Here is an 18,279-nt window from a genome sequence, read left to right as displayed (position 1 = left end):
CCTGCCCGCCGGAGCCGAGAGCGCGGCCGAGGCCGCTCCCCACCCCCGGGGGCACTTGGAGGACTCCGGACTCCCCCCGCAGGTCAGCGCCCGGCGCATCTGGTGTTTTTGCTGCCGAGGATAGGACGACGAAACCCCGACCGGGCGCTCTGCCTCCCGGATTCCTGCTTTCCTCAGGCCCGGAGGCCGCTGCGTTCCCCCACTGTGACCTGGAACCCGGGGACCCTTGTCCCGACCCGGATTATCGTGGCGCGTCTCCCGGCCGGCCCCGGTGCTCGGTGTCCCTCCGCCGCCGCTGTTCCCGTTTCCGGCGGGGGAGATGGCCAGGATCTGACCCGGGAGGAGGCCGCACCCGCGCCGCGCTCTGCGGCGGGCTCTAGGCGATGCCGAGCAGCTCGGACACGGCGCTGGGGGGAGGCGGGGGCCTGAGCTGGGCGGAGAAGAAGTTGGAGGAACGCCGCAAGCGGAGGCGATTCCTGTCCCCTCAGCAGCCGCCGCTGCTGTTGCCGCTCCTGCAGCCGCAGCTCCTGCAACCGCCGCCGCCCCCGCCGCCTCTGCTCTTCCTGGCTGCTCCCGGCACGGCCGCCGCCGCAGCCGCCGCCGCCGCGGCCTCCTCCTCTTGCTTCAGCCCGGGCCCCCCTCTGGAGGTCAAGCGGCTGGCGAGAGGCAAGAGGCGCGCAGGAGGGCGGCAGAAGCGGCGCCGCGGGCCCCGCGCCGGGCAGGAGGCGGAGAAGCGTCGGGTCTTCTCGCTGCCCCAGCCGCAGCAGGACGGCGGTGGCGGTGCCAGTAGCGGCGGGGGTGTGACCCCGCTGGTGGAATACGAGGATGTGAGCTCCCAGTCCGAGCAGGGGCTGCTGCTGGGGGGGGCCAGCGCGGCAACGGCGGCGACGGCTGCCGGGGGAACGGGAGGCAGCGGCGGGAGTCCGGCCTCCTCCTCCGGCACCCAGCGGCGCGGGGAGGGCTCGGAGCGCCGGCCCCGCCGGGACCGCCGCAGCAGCAGCGGCCGCAGCAAGGAGCGCCACCGCGAGCACCGCCGGCGGGACGGGCAGCGCGGCGGCAGCGAGGCCTCCAAGTCCCGCAGCCGCCACAGCCGCAGCGGCGAGGAGCGGGCCGAGGCCGCCAAGAGCGGCAGCAGCAGCAGCAGCGGCGGCCGCCGGAAGAGCGCCTCGGCCACGTCCAGCAGCAGCAGCAGCCGCAAGGACCGAGACCTGAAGGCCCATCGGAGCCGGACTAAGTCGTCCAAGGAGCCGCCCTCGGCCTACAAGGAGCCGCCCAAGGCCTACCGGGAGGACAAGGCGGAGCCCAAGGCCTACAGGCGGCGGCAGCGGTCCCTGAGCCCGCTGGGAAGCCGGGACGGCAGCCCGCTCTCCCACAGGGCCTCGCAGAGCCTGAGGAGCCGCAAGTCCCCCAGCCCGGCAGGAGGTGGCAGCAGCCCCTATTCTCGGCGGCCGCCGCGCTCCCCGAGCCCCTACAGCCGCCGCCGCTCCCCCAGCTACAGCCGTCACAGCTCCTACGAGCGGGGCGGCGACGTGTCCCCCAGCCCCTACAGCAGCAGCAGCTGGCGCCGCTCCCGGAGCCCCTACAGCCCTGTGATCAGGTGAGTCCCGCCGGCCGGTCCGGGTGTCGGGGGCTGAGCTGGGGCGGGCCCCGGGAGGCAGGAAAAGTCGAGCTTAGACTCCAGCAGCCGAGGCTGGAGAAAAGAACCTCGCAGCGGGCTTCATGGAGGGAGAGGCGTTTTCGCGCGCCAGTGACACCTTTTAGGGGGTTAGAGGGACAAAGCAACAGGTCCTACAAAGCTTCTCCCAGCCCTGGGAGGGAAGAATTCTGGGGAAGAGTTAAAAGTTTTAAACTTGTTGCATTCGTATAGTAACAGCTTTCTCTCTCCTTCTCTTTGCTTGTCCTACATGATTGGTTGGGGTCAGCGTAGAAGTTGTTTAGTTTGTCTGAATTTTGAAATAAAAGAGGTTTCGTTGTTGGAGACTGAGGAGTGGGCTGCCGCGTAGGGACTAACACTGTAATGGAGAATCAGACTCACGGGTTGATGTCAGAGTTAGAAAGTGTTCCATATGATTACTGCAGCGTTGGGAAAAGCAGCCGGTTTGTAAAGTTGATTCTAATATATGAAAACAGCTTATGTGAGACGTTATCGTTCTAAATTCTGAAGCTGAGGAAGATATTCGTTGGTGATATTCTTGTGTGGGATAGTTTACGTAATCTTTCAAAATCTCACGACTTTGGTTTCTCTCTGGTTTGTGATAATGTCCCATTGCTAATATGCTATAAAATTAGTTGGTGTAACCAAGTGAATGGCTTTAGTAAATTCATATATTCTTATAAACAATCTGTAACTGCTTGATTTACAGTTAACTAAGTTTTTCTTTTAAAATACCAGGTCTTTGCTTAGAAATCTTTTAAAGGTATAATTTAATCCTGTGAAATTGAAGTAAAATTTTTATGAAGTTGTTACCCCTTGCTTGTTATACAACCTGGGTTTCCAAAAATGTGTGTGCATGTACTTATCCATTAAGCAAAATAAATTAAAAATAACTTTTGAGTATTTTGCAGGTTTTAATATTTCTTGTCTGAAAATTCTGGGCCACAATTTAGGGGATCACAAAATGACATTTGGATCACTTGATCTTTTCCTATTGGTCTTAGTTTTCAATAATGCCAAGTGGATGCTGAGTACCTCTATGTATGGGTCATGTTGAATTCTCAATACAAGATATGTACCTGTAAAATTAGCAGATCTTTTTAAAGTGTTAAAGTGCCAGCATATTACGTGTTTGTAAAAAAATGTGATTTGAATAGAAATCTGGATGGAGTTGTCTTTAAACCATAACAGCTGCATAAACGTCTTCATTTTTACAGTGTTTAATTAAGCACACTTAAAATGTTTAGTTGATGGCTTAAGCAAAGAATACTGGCATTTCACCAAATTTAGCCTTTATATTGGGTAAGACGTTATATTTTTAATTATAAGATTTTAGATTTGCCTGAAGCTTTGCTTTTTTTCCCCTGTAATTAGTTTAAGATGGAAAATGTCAGTGTGTGATGCAATTTTAAGAATGTATATTGTGTTTATCAGGCTTATTAGTTGCTGGGTACTTTAGCAAGGTCCTTTATTATAGAATAGTGCTATATTTAGCACTTATTTATTGAATACCCTATTAAATGCCAGATACTGTTCTAGGCACTGGAATGTAGGGGTGCAGAAGACAGACAAGGTCCTTGCCTTCATGCAGCTTTCATTCCAGAGGGTCATTCATTACTGAATCTTTTCACGGTGTTTAGATTGGCCATCAGGACTCCTGAAGGATTGACCATTAAAGAAGCTTTAGAATATCTTGGCCAACATTGCTTGCAGATGGACATTTGGTACTTTCTTGACTACATCTAGAGGTGGAAAACAGTTACTTTGAAGCAGCTTGTTCCATTATTAGATTTAGGACTTCAATTCTCCTCTTGGTTTGCCATGTTACTTTGCCCCTTGGAAACTTAGTTTCCTAAACTTGTAACAGAGAAATACTTGTTTGGGAGGTTTTTTCCAGGATTAAATGAAAATTTGTGTTTTGTAAAGTATATATAATTGTAGAAAGGCAAGGTGATTGAATTATTGTTTGAATAGCTTGAGTTGTTAGAATTCTTCATTTTGAAACAGTAGTCTGCCTCCAGGTAACTTCTATCCATTGATCCAAATTTTTACCGTTTGGAATGATAAAGAGCAAGCCTCTGTGCTAACTCTTTAAAATGTAAGGACAGTTGTCAGATATTTTTTCTTCTCTAGGCCAAAACAAAACAAAACAAAACAAAACAAAACAAAAACTAAAACCAAAACCAAAACCCCCCCAAAACATTTTTTTTTAACAGTATAAATCCTAGATTTTTCACAGTGTTCTGTTAGTTTGTCAGATGTCCTGTTTAAAATGTGGTGCTTGGAAGTAACAGCTAAAATGATTGAATAACTTAAGATTTTTAAATATTGCAAATGTATTATTACAGTTTATAGATTACTAATTGAATTCACTTAGGGGGCTTAGTGCCAAAAGTTTTGTTTACTTTTAGTATTTAGTGATTGTTGTAGGTGACCAAGTTCTTTAATGATAGACCAATGGATTGTGAGCTCCCTGAAGGCAACTAGCCTGCCTGTTTTACCCACCATGGTATTCCTGGTGAAAGCCCAGTATTGGACATAGTAGACTCGTAATAAATAAATGTTGAATGGGTAAATGAAGAACAGATGGAGTTAACCAGAACATATGAAATAAGCAAAATATTTTGGTGAGCCTAGATTATATATGGAATTTAGGTAAGTAGTTACTATAACTCATGGGTTATGCTGTAAGAAATAGCAGTGTTTCTTTTCCCAGCCCATATGGAACTTCCATATAATGAATTGTCAAGGTAGGTTTTTTCCAAGCTGTGTGTACCCATTGAAAATTGTATCAAAACCATGGTATGAATATTTTTCTGTGTATTCCTAGAGTAAATCACCACCATTTGAATGTCTTCTTCACAGCCTACTCTGCCTTCATCTGAATCTCCAGTCTTCCGTTCATGCTTTTCGTCAGTCTCTTTTTTCTTTACTTTACCCCCTATATAACCTGATTCTTGTACTACTTGACTGCTGGACTGTGGGAGGTCACATATCTTGCTGACTGGCCTTTCTGTAAACCTTGAGGGTATGTTAAAAGAGGTTGGTATAGTACTGATATTTTGATTTACTTTTAGTCAGGCATTGATAAACCCTTAACATGTATCTACTCTCAAACCCATGTGAAATTCCTATTTATAGATTGGGAAACCCAAGCTTTAAAAAGTTGAGTGATTTCCTCCAAGTTCAACTTGGATTCCAACTCCTTACTGATTATAAAGTATGTACTCTTGATGTTATGCAGTATTCAATCTTAGCTGTCATTCAAGGTTCCTGCCTGCCTCACATAATGTTTTGCGAAAATTCAACCCCTATTTGGATATATATTTCGTTTCTTTTCCCTGACCATCTTTTCGGCATTTTGAGGATTTTAAAAACCAATTATTCTAAAGATTTTTTTAGCTCATTTTATTAATTTGTAGCTTTTATAAATGGTGGGAGAGGTTAAACTTGTTAATATCTTCATTTTGTCTTTACAAAATAGACTAAAAGTATTCCTTCAAGACATTTAGTCTTGATGGTTGTTATGGAATGGGCTGTCTTGATATGAGGATACTGAATAAAGTCAGATCAGTTACAATCAATACAATAAATTGTTATATGTAATTGGTTCCATTCCACCAAGAAACAGCTGAAGCCCCATTATGGACTAATACTGGAATTCTGAGAATCTGAAGATGGGTGGACCCCAGATGTAAATAAGTGAAATTATTAGTATTCACTTGCCTATGATAGATATATCTCTATTGTGGATTATTTAGTGTTTTGTCTTGAAAATGAGTGTTCAAAAATAGACAAAATGAAGACATCCCAGAATTTTAAATAGTACTTCTATCATTTATAAAATGTTGCTGACTTGATTTGTATTTAATAGAAATGTCATGAGTGTCCTTAGATGAACAGATTAAAATAATTTTTAAAAAAGGTCTCAAAATTATAGGATACTAGAATAAATGCAGTAACATTCTAGTAATAATGGAATTATTCTCATAAATTTAGATGACCTGTCTCAAGTCTCCAAACCTGTAATCACTCCTTTCATTTTTAGAAATTGGCATTATATTTTGCTCTGTCTCTGATCAAACCTTACCTGCCATTCATGTCTATTCGGCCCTTATGCCATTTCTTTGCTCGAACATTTCTCTCTCCATTTCTAGTATCCTAGTTGAGGCCTACATTTTTAATCTCGGTTGCTGTTACCATTCTTTTCTTTCCAGTTTATTCTTTACATTATCACAGGACAGTTTTCTTAAAACCTTGCCCACTCCCTTTTTGTAAAATTAAGTCTAAACTTTCTAATGCATTATTACTTAATGCCTTTTATGATTAATTCACTTCTTTCAGAATCCTATTTTCTGAGGCATTTTTATTTCTCTATAATTTTACTCTTACATGTTTTCTTAGCTAGAAATGCTCTCCCCCACTCACCCAAATCCAGTTTTGAATTTAAAAATCAGCTCAAATCTCACAGTTTTGAAACCTTTCACCATTCGTCTAGAAAAAGTTGATTCCTTTTCCTGTGTTCCCACAGCACGTTGCTTCATCTTTGTTATAGAACTTTTAAAGGTTCTATTTAATATTCCACTTTGTTGGCTAGCTACTAAGTTGGCTAATATTCCACTTCGTTTGTTTCCTACTGGATTGTAAGCTCCCAGAGAACAAATTCCAAATCATGTTTATTATTGGTTGAATTAATTTAAATAGCATTTTTCTTCACAGATTAATATAACCCAACCTTTGCACAGATTCCAGTTATCTCTAACTTGGTTGCTATTTTGGGTCACATCACCTTTAGGATGAGTGAAGTAATTGGTTTGACTTATAAGGAGGGAATGTTTACTGGAATGAGTTGAGGATGCTGGGAGTCTTTTTAATGTGAATAGAATAAATTCTGATCCAGTGTTTATTGTTGCACTGATCAAAATAAATGTTTTTCTTTTTTTTTTTAATTAATTTTTAGGGGAAAATTTCTGAATAGACTGTGTGTCAACTTTTTTTAAAAAAAGCAGTTTAGGTAAATTCACATACAGTCTATTCAAAGTGTATAATCAGTGGCTTTTAATATAATCACAGTGTTGTGCATTCATCACCACAGAAATTTTTAGAACAATTTCATACTCCACAAAGAACAACTCCACACCCCTTAGCAGTCATCTCTCAATTTCTCTGTCCTTCTCTAGCCCTGCATAAGCCCTAATCTAATTCTATCTTTATAAATTGATTTATATTTACATTTTATATAAATGGAATCATACAATATATAGTACTTTTTGTCTGGTTTCTTTCATTTAGCATAATGTTTGTTGTTTTTTTTTTGGCCTGATACATCTTGTAACATTAACATACATTCACTTAGTTTCAAAGAAAAAAATCTTACATATGCAGTACTACCCATATTCATATTTCACATGAGGTTGTACTATGCTATATAGTCCCATGTTACATTTTTTAACTTTCCTTTTAGTAATTTACTTGACCTTAGACTTTCCTTTTCAACCACTGTCATACTCATATAATAGCACTGCTGGTTACCAACACTATGATGTGCTTTCACCTTTTCTCTTCATTTCCAAAGATTAACACACAACCTTTTTACCAATTCTGTACAAGTTAACCCTCAGCTTTCCATTCTTTAGCCTTATTCTATTTTCTGGTGACCCATATTCTAGTTTTTAACTCCTGTACGTCAATTTTTGTTTTCTACCTCTGACAATTGTAGCTATTTCTGAAAGATGAGTTAAAAGTAAATGTTGCTTAATACTCATATTTAAGATAATTTTAATCTTTTGCCTTATTCAGAACTTTTTCTAGAAATATATCAACTTTTAAAAAATTGTTCACTGACTTTGTTTCATACATAGAACTTTATTGGTTTTGAAGTGTGTTGGAAACAAAAGTATCAATCAAGCTAGAATTAGGAGCATTACTATTTGCAGAGAATTTCTACGTATCTATAAATTCTGGGAGAATCTAGTGTTTTTAATAGTTTTGGAAAATAAAATCCTTACAAATTAGAGAATAAAATACAGGTTAAAATGGAAATAAAGTGGAAATGAAAAGGGTTATGAGAGGAACTGAAAACTGAAAGTGGTAAATGAGCTGCAAACCTCCTCAGTTTTCTGTTTTTGCATTTTTCAGTTGCATAGGGCCACTTTCACTGTTCCCCCCTTTACAGAGATGATACAGGCTTTTAGTAATTTTCAAGCAGTACATAAAAGTGTAAGATTTTAAAAGTCCCCCTAAATCTCACTCTTACTTTTTTTGTCTTTATTTTTTTAATATTACATTAAAAAAATATGAGGTCCCCATATACCCCCCACCCCCCTCACCCCACTCCTCCCCTCATAACAACAATCTCCTCCATAATCATGAGACATTCATTGCATTTGGTGAATACATCTCTGAGCACTGCTGCACCTCATGGTCAGTGGTCCACATCATTGCCCCCACTCTCCCACATTCCACCCAGTGGGCCATAGGAGGACATAGAATGTCTGGTAACTGTCCCTGCAGCACCACCCAGGACAACTCCAAGTCCCAAAAACGCCCCCATATCTCATCTCTTCCTCACTCTTAATATTTTGATGAACATTGCTTCCAGACTCATCTATACATGTATGCACAGGGACATAGTATTTTCTTTTTAGCAGCTTCTCGTCTTCTATTGTATGGGTGACCCATAACTTGTTTAGCCAAGTTCATTTTCATAGACTCTTTGTGTTTTTTTGTTTGTTTGTTATACGTATGTGTGTGCATATTTTATAGCAGATGTATTTTTTGTGCATTTTTGTCCCCTTATCTCTTCTAGATCATATTTCCCTGGAGTAAAATTGTTGAGTCAAAGATAGTATACACATTTATAATTTTGATACACGTCAAATTCCCCTTCAGAAGGCTTGTTCTAATTTTACACTGCCAAATGGTATGGGGGTACCCATCTGCCCAGACTCAACACCACTTGGAGTTGTCAGATAGTGCATTTTTGTTTGTACTTGCATTTCTTTGATATCTTGTAAGGCTGAATGTATTTTCATGTATTTATTGTATATTCTTATTTCTTGATTAATTTTTTATTTATTTTTTTAAGATTTATTTTTTATTTATTTCTCTCCCCTTCCCCCTAGTTGTCTGCTCTCTGTGTCCATTCGCTCTGTGTTCTTCTGTGACTGCTTCTATCCTTATCAGTGGCACCGGGAATCCGTGTTTCTTTTTGTTGCGTCATCTTGTGTGTCAGCTCTCCGTGTCGGTGGTGCCATTCCTGGGCAGGCTGCGCTTTATTTCACACTGGGTGGCTCTCCTTACGGGCGCACTCCTTGCGTGTGGGGGCTTCCCTACGCGGGGGACACCCCTGCATGGCAGGGCACTCCTTGTGCGCATCAGCACTGCACGTGGGCCAGCTCCACATGGGTCAAGGAGGCCCGGGGTTTGAAGCGCGGACCTCCCATGTGGTAGGCGGACGCCCTAACCACTGGGCCAAGTCTGCTTCCCCAATTCATTCTTATGATTGTGCTTTTTGTATCCTCACCACTCCCTTCCACCCCTATCCCTGCCTCCTTCCCCCAAATTTTTGCTTAACCCATGGTCACAAAGATTTTCTCCTTGATTTTACAATATATATCTTTAACTTATCATAGTTCCTGTACTAATTAATCTTACAACAGCATACTTGCATTTTTTCTTCTCATCTTTTTCTGATACTATTTTGTCATGTTTTATTTCTGCATATGTTTGACACATTATATTTTACAAAATTAAAAATGGGTAAAGTCATTTATATTTATGTACATATTTACCATTCCAAATGCTTTTCATTTCCTTGAACAGATATTATTTCCTATGAAGTATCATTTTTCTTCTGGCCAGAGGAATATTTTTGAACATTTTTTTTTATAATACAGGCCTGCTGTTTTGTCTGGAAAAGTCTCCATTTGGAAGCTAATTGTGCTGGGTATGGAGTTTAAATCAACAGCCCCCCTTCTCCCCCCCATACTGCACAGTTTTTTTTGTTTTTTTTTTTAAGATTTATTTTATTTACTTATTTCTCCCCACCCCCTTGTTGTGTCTGTCTTCCTTGCTTCTTTAGGAGGCACCGGGAGCTGAACTCAGGACCTCTGTGTGTCTCTTGTTGTGTCAGCTTGCTGCACCTGCCTGTCACACCAGCTTGCTATCTTTTTTAGGAGGCACTGGGCTCTGAACCAGCAACCTCCCATGTGGTAGGCAGGAGCCCAGTCCCCTGAACCACGTCCACTTCCTCCACTGTCTTTTGACTTGTGTAGTTGGATGAAAAGTCCCATAACATTTTGTTTTGTGTCAGCCACTGCATTGTTAGTCCCATGAGGTTCTTTCATCTTAATGAACCTTTAGCACCTAGCATAACATATGGTAATAAGGACTCAGTATATGATATAAAATAGATTTGGATAAGAAAATGTTCACCATAGGGTTAAAAAAAAACCCCAGCTGATATCGACAGTGTCTAATATTGACCTATGAATAAATTCTTTTTTTTTCATTTAAAAGGTTTTATCAAAGTCTGTTATTCATACATAAACATAAAAACAAACAGTAAATGTATAGTAAACGTGCACTTACAAAACAAATGTATCATTACACAGTGCTTCCAGGCATCACCTTGCCATCAACAACTTGCAATATTTTGAAACATTTGTTATAAACTATGAAAAAGCATCATCAAATTATTACTAATATAGTCCGAATCTTATATTTGGTATATTTCTGCCCCACCCCATCCGGTTACTAACACCCTGTATTAGTAGTGTATATTTATTATAATTCATGAGAGAATGTTCTCATATTTGGTCTATTAACCACAGTTCATCTTCAACTACAGGATTAACTGCTCTATAGTCCCATGCTTTGTACAGTCCATTCAGAGTGTACACTCAGTGACTCGTTTTCATCACAGAGTTTTGCTGTCATTACCTCAGTCAATTTTAGAATGTTTTCATTACTCCAAAAGGAAAGATCCTATCCCTCTTATACCCCCATTGTTGTCCCTTAGAATTGATGTAATTTCTTCTTTGCCATTGCTAAAAAATATCACAGTATTACTCTTGATTATCGTCCATCAGTTACATTAGTTTAATTTTCCCATGTATCACCATATTCTTAACATTTTATAAAAGAAGAACATTCTTATATATTTATACTGTTATCCACAATCTTCATCCACCACCATAATCACTATTTTATAGTCCCTAGATTATCCTCTAGCTTCCTTTCAATTGACATTTACATCCCTAGACCACTCCTTCAGCCACAGTCACATTTGTAAGTCAGCAGTGTTAGTTATACTCACTATAATGTGTTACCATCAACTCTGTTCATTTCCACTCTTAAAGTAAACTTGGTTAAAAATTCTACATACATTAAACATCAATTCCCATTCTCAATCTACCTTCTATCTCCTGGTAATCTCCAATAGTTTACTCATTGTATTTAGTTCTTATTAGTGAGACTATACAATATTTGTCTCTTTATGTCTGACTTATTTCACTCGACACAATGTCCTTAAGGTTCATCCGTGGTGTCATATGCATCCCGAATTCATTTCTTGTTACAGCTGAATAGTATTCCATTGTATGTAAATACCACGTTTTGTTTTTCCGTCAAGGCCCTGCTTTCATTTCTTTGGGGAATATACCTAGAAATGGGAATACCAGGTGATATGGTAATGCTGGGTTTAACTTTCTGAGAAACTGTCAAAGTGTTTTCCATATCAGCTATACCATTATACCTTCCCACCAGCAATGTTGATAGACACTTGGGTTGTTTCAATATTTTAGAATTATGAATAATGATTCTGTGAACATCAGTGCACAAATGTCAGTTCGCATCCTTGCTTTCAGTTTTTCTGAATATATTCCTAGAAAAGGGATTGCTGGATCATAGGCGGTTCTATATTCAGCTTCTTGAGGTACCACCAAACTGTCTTGCACAGAGGCTTCACCATTTTACATTTCCATTAACAATGAAGGAGTGTACCTGTATCTCCACATCCTTTCCAGCACTTGTAGCTTTCTGGGTTTTTTTTGTTTGTTTGTTTTTGTTTTTAATAATGACTGTTTTATAAGATGTGAAACGATAACTCATTGTAGTTTCGATCTGTATTTCTCTAATGGGTAGTGATGTTGAACATATTTTCATGTGCTTTTTGGCCATTTGTATTTCTTCTTTGGAAAAATGTTCAAGTCTTTTGTCGATTTTTGGTTGGGTTATCTTTTTATTGTTGAGTTGTATGATCTCTTTATATAATATGGAAATCAAATCCTTATCGGATATGTGGTTCCAGATATTTTCTCCCATTGAGCAGGCTGCCTTTTTACTTTCTTGACAAAGTCTTTTGGAGGAAAAAAGTGTTTAATTCTGAGAGGCCCCATTTATCTATTTTTTTTTTGTTGTTGCTCTTGCTTTGGGTTTAAGAAATTACTGCCTATACTACAAGATCTTGAAGATGTTTCCCTACGTTTTCTTCTAGGAGTTTTATGGCTGTAGCTTTTGTATTTAGGTCCTTGATTCATTTAGGGTTAATTTTTGTGTAAGATCTGAGGTAAGGGTCCTCTTTTTCTTCAGTATGGATATCCAGTTCTCCCAGTACCATTTGTTGAATAGACTGTTCTGGGCCATCTGGGTGGGTCTTTTCAAAAATCACTTGACTGTAGATGTGAGGGTATATTTCTGAGTTCTTGATTAAGTTCCTTTGGTCACTATATCTGTCTTTATGCCAGTGCCATGGTGTTTTAATCACTACAGTGTTAAGTAATATGCATTAAAGTCAGAAAGTGAGAGTCCTCCAATTTCATTCTTTATTTTAAGGACATTTTTAGCTATTTGGGACTTATTACCCTTCAAAATATATTTGATAATTAGTTTTTAAATTTCTTTTAAAAAGGCTGTTGGATTTTTTTTTTATTGGATTGCGTCGAATCTGTGCAAAATCACTTTAGGTAGCATTGACATCTTAATGATATTTAGTCTTCCATTTCGTGGACATGGGATGTCATACTGATTTTTGCCCATTAATCTTGTATCCTGCTACATTGCTGAACTCATCTATCAATTCTAGGAGCTTTGTTGTGAATTTCTTTTTTTCTAGGTATAGGATCATATCATCAGTGAATAGCGAAAGTTTTACTTCTTCCTTTCCTATTTGGATGCCTTTTATTTCTTTATCTTGCCTAATTGTTCTAGCTAGGACTTCTAGCACAATATTGAGTAATAGTGTCTTGTTCCTAGTCTCAGTGGAAAAGCTTTCAGTCTTTCACCATTGAGTACAATGTCAGCTGTAGGTTTTTCATATATGTGTTTTACCATGTTGAGAGAGTTTCCTTTTATTCCTGTCTTTCATAGTGTTTTTATTAAGAAAGGATGCTGTATTTTGTCAGATGCTTTCTCTTTAGGTCGAGATGATCATGTGATTTTTATTCTTCAATTTATTAAGTTGGTGTATGACACTAGTTGAGTCTTGTATTGAACCACCTTTGCATACTGGGGATAAAATCAACTTGATTGTGGTTATAATTTTTTAAATGTGCTTCTGAATTTGGTTTGCAAGTCTTTTGTTAAGGTTTTTGCATCTGTATTCATTAGAGTAATTGGTCTGTTATTTTCATTCTAGTATATTTATTTGGCTTTGGTATTAGGATGATGTTAACTTCTTAGAATGAGTTTGGTAGTGTTCCTTCTTCAGTATTTTGGAAGAGCTTGAGCAAGATTGGTATTAGATCATCTTCAAATGATTGATGGAATTCACCTGTGAAACTTTTGGTCCTGGGTTTTTCATTTTTGGGAGGTGTTTGATGACTGTTTCAATCTCTTGTGATTGATTTGTTTAGATCTTCTGTTTCTTCGAGGGTCAGTGTAGGTTATGTATTTCTAGGAATGTGCCCATTTCATCTATTTTGTCTTAATTTGTTGGCATACAGATGGTCACAGTATTCTCTTATGATCTCTTTTATTTCTGCAGGGTCAGTGTAATGTCCTCCTTTCATTTCTGATTTTATTTATTTGCATCTTCTCTCTTCTTTGTCAGTCCAGCTAGGGGTTTGACAATTTTATTGCTCTTCTTGAAGAACCAACTTTTGGTTTTGTTGATTCTGTTTTTTTTTTGTTCTCAATTTTATTTATTTCTTCTCTGATGTTTTTCTTTCTTTCCTTTGGCTTGATTTGGGATTGGTTTGCTGTTCTTTTTCTAGTTCCTACTGGTGTGCATTTAGCTCTTTCAATTTTAGCTCTTTCTTCCTTAAGCATTGAGAGCTATAAATTTCAGTCTCAGCATTGCCTTAGCAAATCCCATAGGTTTGGATATGTTGTGTTCCTTTGTCTCGAGATATTTACTAATTTCTCTTGGAATTTCTTCTGACCCACCAATTATTTGAATGTGTTATTTAATCTCCATATATTTGTGACTTTTCTCTTTTTCTGTCTGTTACTGATTTCCATCTTCATTCCATTATAATCAGAAAAAGTGCTTTATATGATTTATGTCTCTTTAAGTTTAATGAGACCTGACTTGGACCAAACCTCTGGTTTATCCTGGAGAAGGATCCATGAGCACTTGAAAAGAATGTGTATCCCCCTGTTTTGGGATTAATACTCTATAAATGTCTGTTAGGTTTAGTTCATTTATCATAATCAAACTCTGTTTCCTTATATAACCTTTGTCCACATGTTCTGTCCAATGCTGAGAGTGTTGTATTGAGGCGTCCAGTTATTGTAGTCTGTTTCTCCCTTCGGTTTTGCCAGTGTGTGCCTTGTGTATCTTGGGGCACCTAGGTTAGGTGCATAAATATTTATTATAGTTATTTTAGAAGAAATAGTTATTATAGAAAAATAACTATAATATAATGATGAATTACCTCTTTTATTAACACATAATATACTTCCTCATCTCTCTCTAACAATTTTGCATTAAAATCTATTACATTTGATATTAATATCACTACTCTTGATCTTTTTGGGTAACTATTTGTGTGGAATGTCTTTTTCCAGCTCTTCCTTTTCAACCTGGTTTTGTCCTTATGTCTGGGGTGAGTCTCTTGTGGATAGCATATAGCTGGATCATATATTTTTTATCCATTCTGTCAGTCTGTCTCTTTGGATTTGGGAGGTCAGTCCATTAAAGTTCAATGTCATTACTGTAAAGGCATTACTTACTTCATCCGTTTTATCCTTTGTCTTACTCTTTTCAGTCTTTTTACCTTTTAATTTAACCTTCTTAATACTTTTCATTTCTATACTCTTCTCCAAGTCTTAGGCCTTGTTTTTTTTCCTTTCAGTCTGAAGCCCTCCCTTTAGTATCTCTTATAAATCTGTTCTTTTGGTGTAGTATACTCTTTCAGTTTTTGTTTGTTTGAAGACTTGAAACACCATCATTTCTTTATGCCCCTTCCCCCCCAAGATGGCTTCCTGGTCTGTCTGCTCATTGTCAACCTGTCTACTTTAGGAGGCATCATTAACCAAACCCGGGACCTCCCATGTGAGAGGCAAGTGCCTGACAACTTGGGTCACTTCTGCTCCCAGCTGGTTGCGGCATCTGCTGGTTGCAGCATCTGCTGTTTGTGGTGTTTGCTCCTCACTGTGGTGTCTGCTCATCTTCTTTAGGAGGCACTGGGAACAGAACCTGGGACCTTCCATGTGGGAGGTGGGTGCCCAGTTGCTTGAGCCACATTCATTCCAACACCCTCATTTTTGAGGGACAGATTTGTTGGATAAAGAGACTGGCAGTTTTCACTTTCAGTACCTTAAATACATCATACCACTCCCTTTTCACCTTTCTGGTTTCTGATGCACGAATGGTAGTCTTACTGAGGTTCCCTTGTATGTGATACTTTGCTTTTCTCTTGCTGGTTTCAGAATCCTCTCTTTATATCTTGGATTTGTCATTCTGAATGGTAGGTGTTTCAGATTTGGTTTATCTGGATTTATTCTGTTTGGGGTGTGTTGTCCTCCTGGATGTATTTTTTTCAGCATATTAATTTTATTGATTAATAAAGCATACAGTCCATCCAAAGTATACAATCAATGGTATTTGATATAATCACATAGTTGTTCAATCATTATCAGCATTTTCATTATTTCAATAATAATAATAATAAAATAACAAAAAAAAGACAGATGTTCAGCACCTCTCAATCTCTGTTTCCCCTGACTATACATAGCTGCTATTTCTAGCTATTCCTGCACAATTATTTATTAAGTAGTTTTATTGAGATATATTAATATATTATATCGTCTGTTCAAAATGTATAATCTGTGGCTCTTAGTATAATCACAATGTGCACTCATGACTAAAAAAATTTTTAGAACAATTTCGTTGCTCCTTGGATATTGATATTTATGTCTTTAATAAGGGTTGGAAAATTTTCAGTCATTATTTTCTCAAATATTCTTTCAGCTGCTTTTCCATTCTCATTTCCTTCTGGGACACCTGTAATGTGTGTTTGTGCATTTCATGTTGTCATTCAATTCCCTGAGACCCTATTCAGTCCCCCCCCCCCCTTTTTTTTTAAAAAGAGATACTGGGACCTGGGGGTTGAACTCGGGAGTTCGTATTTGGGAAGCCAGCGCTCAGCAGCTAAGCCACATCAGTTTCCCTAAGTTAGTTTTTTGGTTTGTTTGCTTGTTGTTTACTTTTGTTTTTTTCCAGGAGTCACCAGAAACTGAACCCAGGACCTCCAGTGTGGGAGGCAAGAGCTCAACCCCATGAGCCATACCTGCTCTTCCCATTCTTTTTGTGTGTGTGCGCATTCATCTTAGTCTGTACTTATTTTATTTATTCCCCTCCTCCACCCCCCCCCCCCCATGGCTTGCTTGCTGCCTGCTCTGTGTCCATCACTGTACTCTTCTGCATTTTTTGCTTGTCTCTCTTTTGTGGCATCACCTTGCTGAGTCAGCTCTCCACAGTGCTTGGTGGGCCGGGTGGCTCTCCGTGGCACTTGTGGGCTGGGCAGCACTCCATGGCACATGCGGGCCGGGTGGCACCTGCAGCATGCGTGTGAGCCTGCCTTCACAAGGAGGCCCTGGGACACAAACCCAGGGCCTTCCCATATGGTAGACGGGAGCCCAACTGACTGAGCCACAACCGCTTCCCCCCATTCTTTTTTTCTGTCTGTTCTCCTGTCTCTTCAAGTTCAGATGTTGGCATCCTTTCACTTGTTCTTTTGGCACTTCAAATCTGCTGTTATATGTTTTGAGTGTTTGGTTTTGTTTTCTTTTTTTTTCCTTCATGTTTGTCCCACTTTATTCATAATCATCCAAAACAGAACAACTCAAATATCAGGGTGTGGGCTGTTTGAAGATTTTTTGTCAATCCCAGAAAAGATCAAGTTCTTAAACTAATCCATTCCCATTGGTGTGGGACCCTTTGATTGGATCAGATTGAGTTAAGGGAACTTTTGATTAGTTTACTCAATTAGACTGCTTTGGGGTTTTGATTGGATTACCTCAGTGAGGCATGACCCCAGGGTGGGTCTTACCTCTCTTGGTGGATCTTGTATAAACTGAGAACTGAAAGCAGACACACACAGAGAGAAAGCCAGCTGCCATTTTGACCCTGCCAATTGCAGGAGAGTACTACAGAAAGGCAAAGAAGCTCCGAATAGCTGAGAGTTGTCCTATCGACCAGAGGCTATGTGTATTCTAAATCAGCAGTGTACAGAGGCACAAAAAGAGGCCTCCCAGAGGTCTCCCAGATGTTAGGTCATGGAGCAGCTCAAGACCGAAGAGCCCTGCCATATAATTGCTTACCCAGAGCTGAACTCGGAGAGAAAGCAATCTTGAGGAGAAGGCAGAGACCTAGACTGAGAGCCACCATATTGCCTTGGCATGTGGCAGAACGCTAGGATCTGCCAACTGCCAACCTTTAGTCAGAAAGCATTTCTAATGATGACTTGCTTTGGACATTTTCATGGCCATGGCCATTTCATGGCCTTTTACCCCTAATAAATTTTGTTATAAAAGCCAACCCATTTCTGGGAATTTGGTTTGGCATACTGTAGCACTTTGATATAGTTTTGAGTTCCAAAAATAGATATTGGATTATGTTTGTAAACTGGTCTGTACCTGGGCATGATTAAATTATGATTAAATCTTTGATTGGGCCCCATCAGTAGGTTATTGAGTCCCCATCCCTTGATGGGTAGGGACTCACAGATAAAAGACATGGCAAAGGACAGAGTTGGAGATTTTTATATTGGAGCTTTCGATGTTGTTTTTTACTGTTGGAGTTTTGATGCTGGAGCCCAGGAAGTGAACACACAGGAGAAGAACCCAGAGGAATAGAGACAGCTTTGTGACATGGCAGAAACCCGAGAGAGAGACAGAGTCATTTGCCTGAAAGTCTACAGCTGGCCTTGTGGAGAGGCAAAACCTAGAGAACCTCATAGCGTACAGCTGACTTTGTGGAGATAACAGAGCAACTGAGCCTGGAAAGAGGCAAGCCCTGGGAAGAGAGGAACCCATGAAGCCTGAACCCTGGCAGATGTTGGCAGCCATCTTGCTCCAACACAGGCAAAAGCCTTTGGTGAGAGAAGTAACATGATTTTGGCCTGGTAACCATAAGCTCTTACCCCAAATAAACACCTTTATAAAAACCAACAGATTTC

General features: G+C 40.2%; 1 protein-coding gene across 4 annotated transcripts in view; it reads left to right on the top strand.

The window, feature by feature from the left end:
* The first annotated feature begins 376 nt into the window (after window positions 1-376).
* The window catches only part of CDK13 (cyclin dependent kinase 13), a 125,597-nt gene continuing 107,694 nt past the window's right edge, over window positions 377-18,279 (top strand). For all 4 annotated transcript variants that reach the window (XM_004462568.5, XM_023589972.3, XM_023589971.3 and 1 more), the window contains exon 1: window positions 377-1,597. In XM_004462568.5, the coding sequence (XP_004462625.1) occupies window positions 384-1,597 (1,214 nt within the window). In that variant the 5' untranslated portion in view covers window positions 377-383. The remainder of the gene's footprint in view (window positions 1,598-18,279) is intronic.

The sequence above is a fragment of the Dasypus novemcinctus genome, chromosome 5 (assembly GCF_030445035.2).
Source record: "Dasypus novemcinctus isolate mDasNov1 chromosome 5, mDasNov1.1.hap2, whole genome shotgun sequence".
In the NCBI taxonomy this organism is placed as follows: domain Eukaryota; kingdom Metazoa; phylum Chordata; class Mammalia; order Cingulata; family Dasypodidae; genus Dasypus; species Dasypus novemcinctus.
The sequence above is the reverse complement of the archived record's forward strand: the minus strand, read 5'-3'. Positions and strand labels throughout refer to the sequence as shown.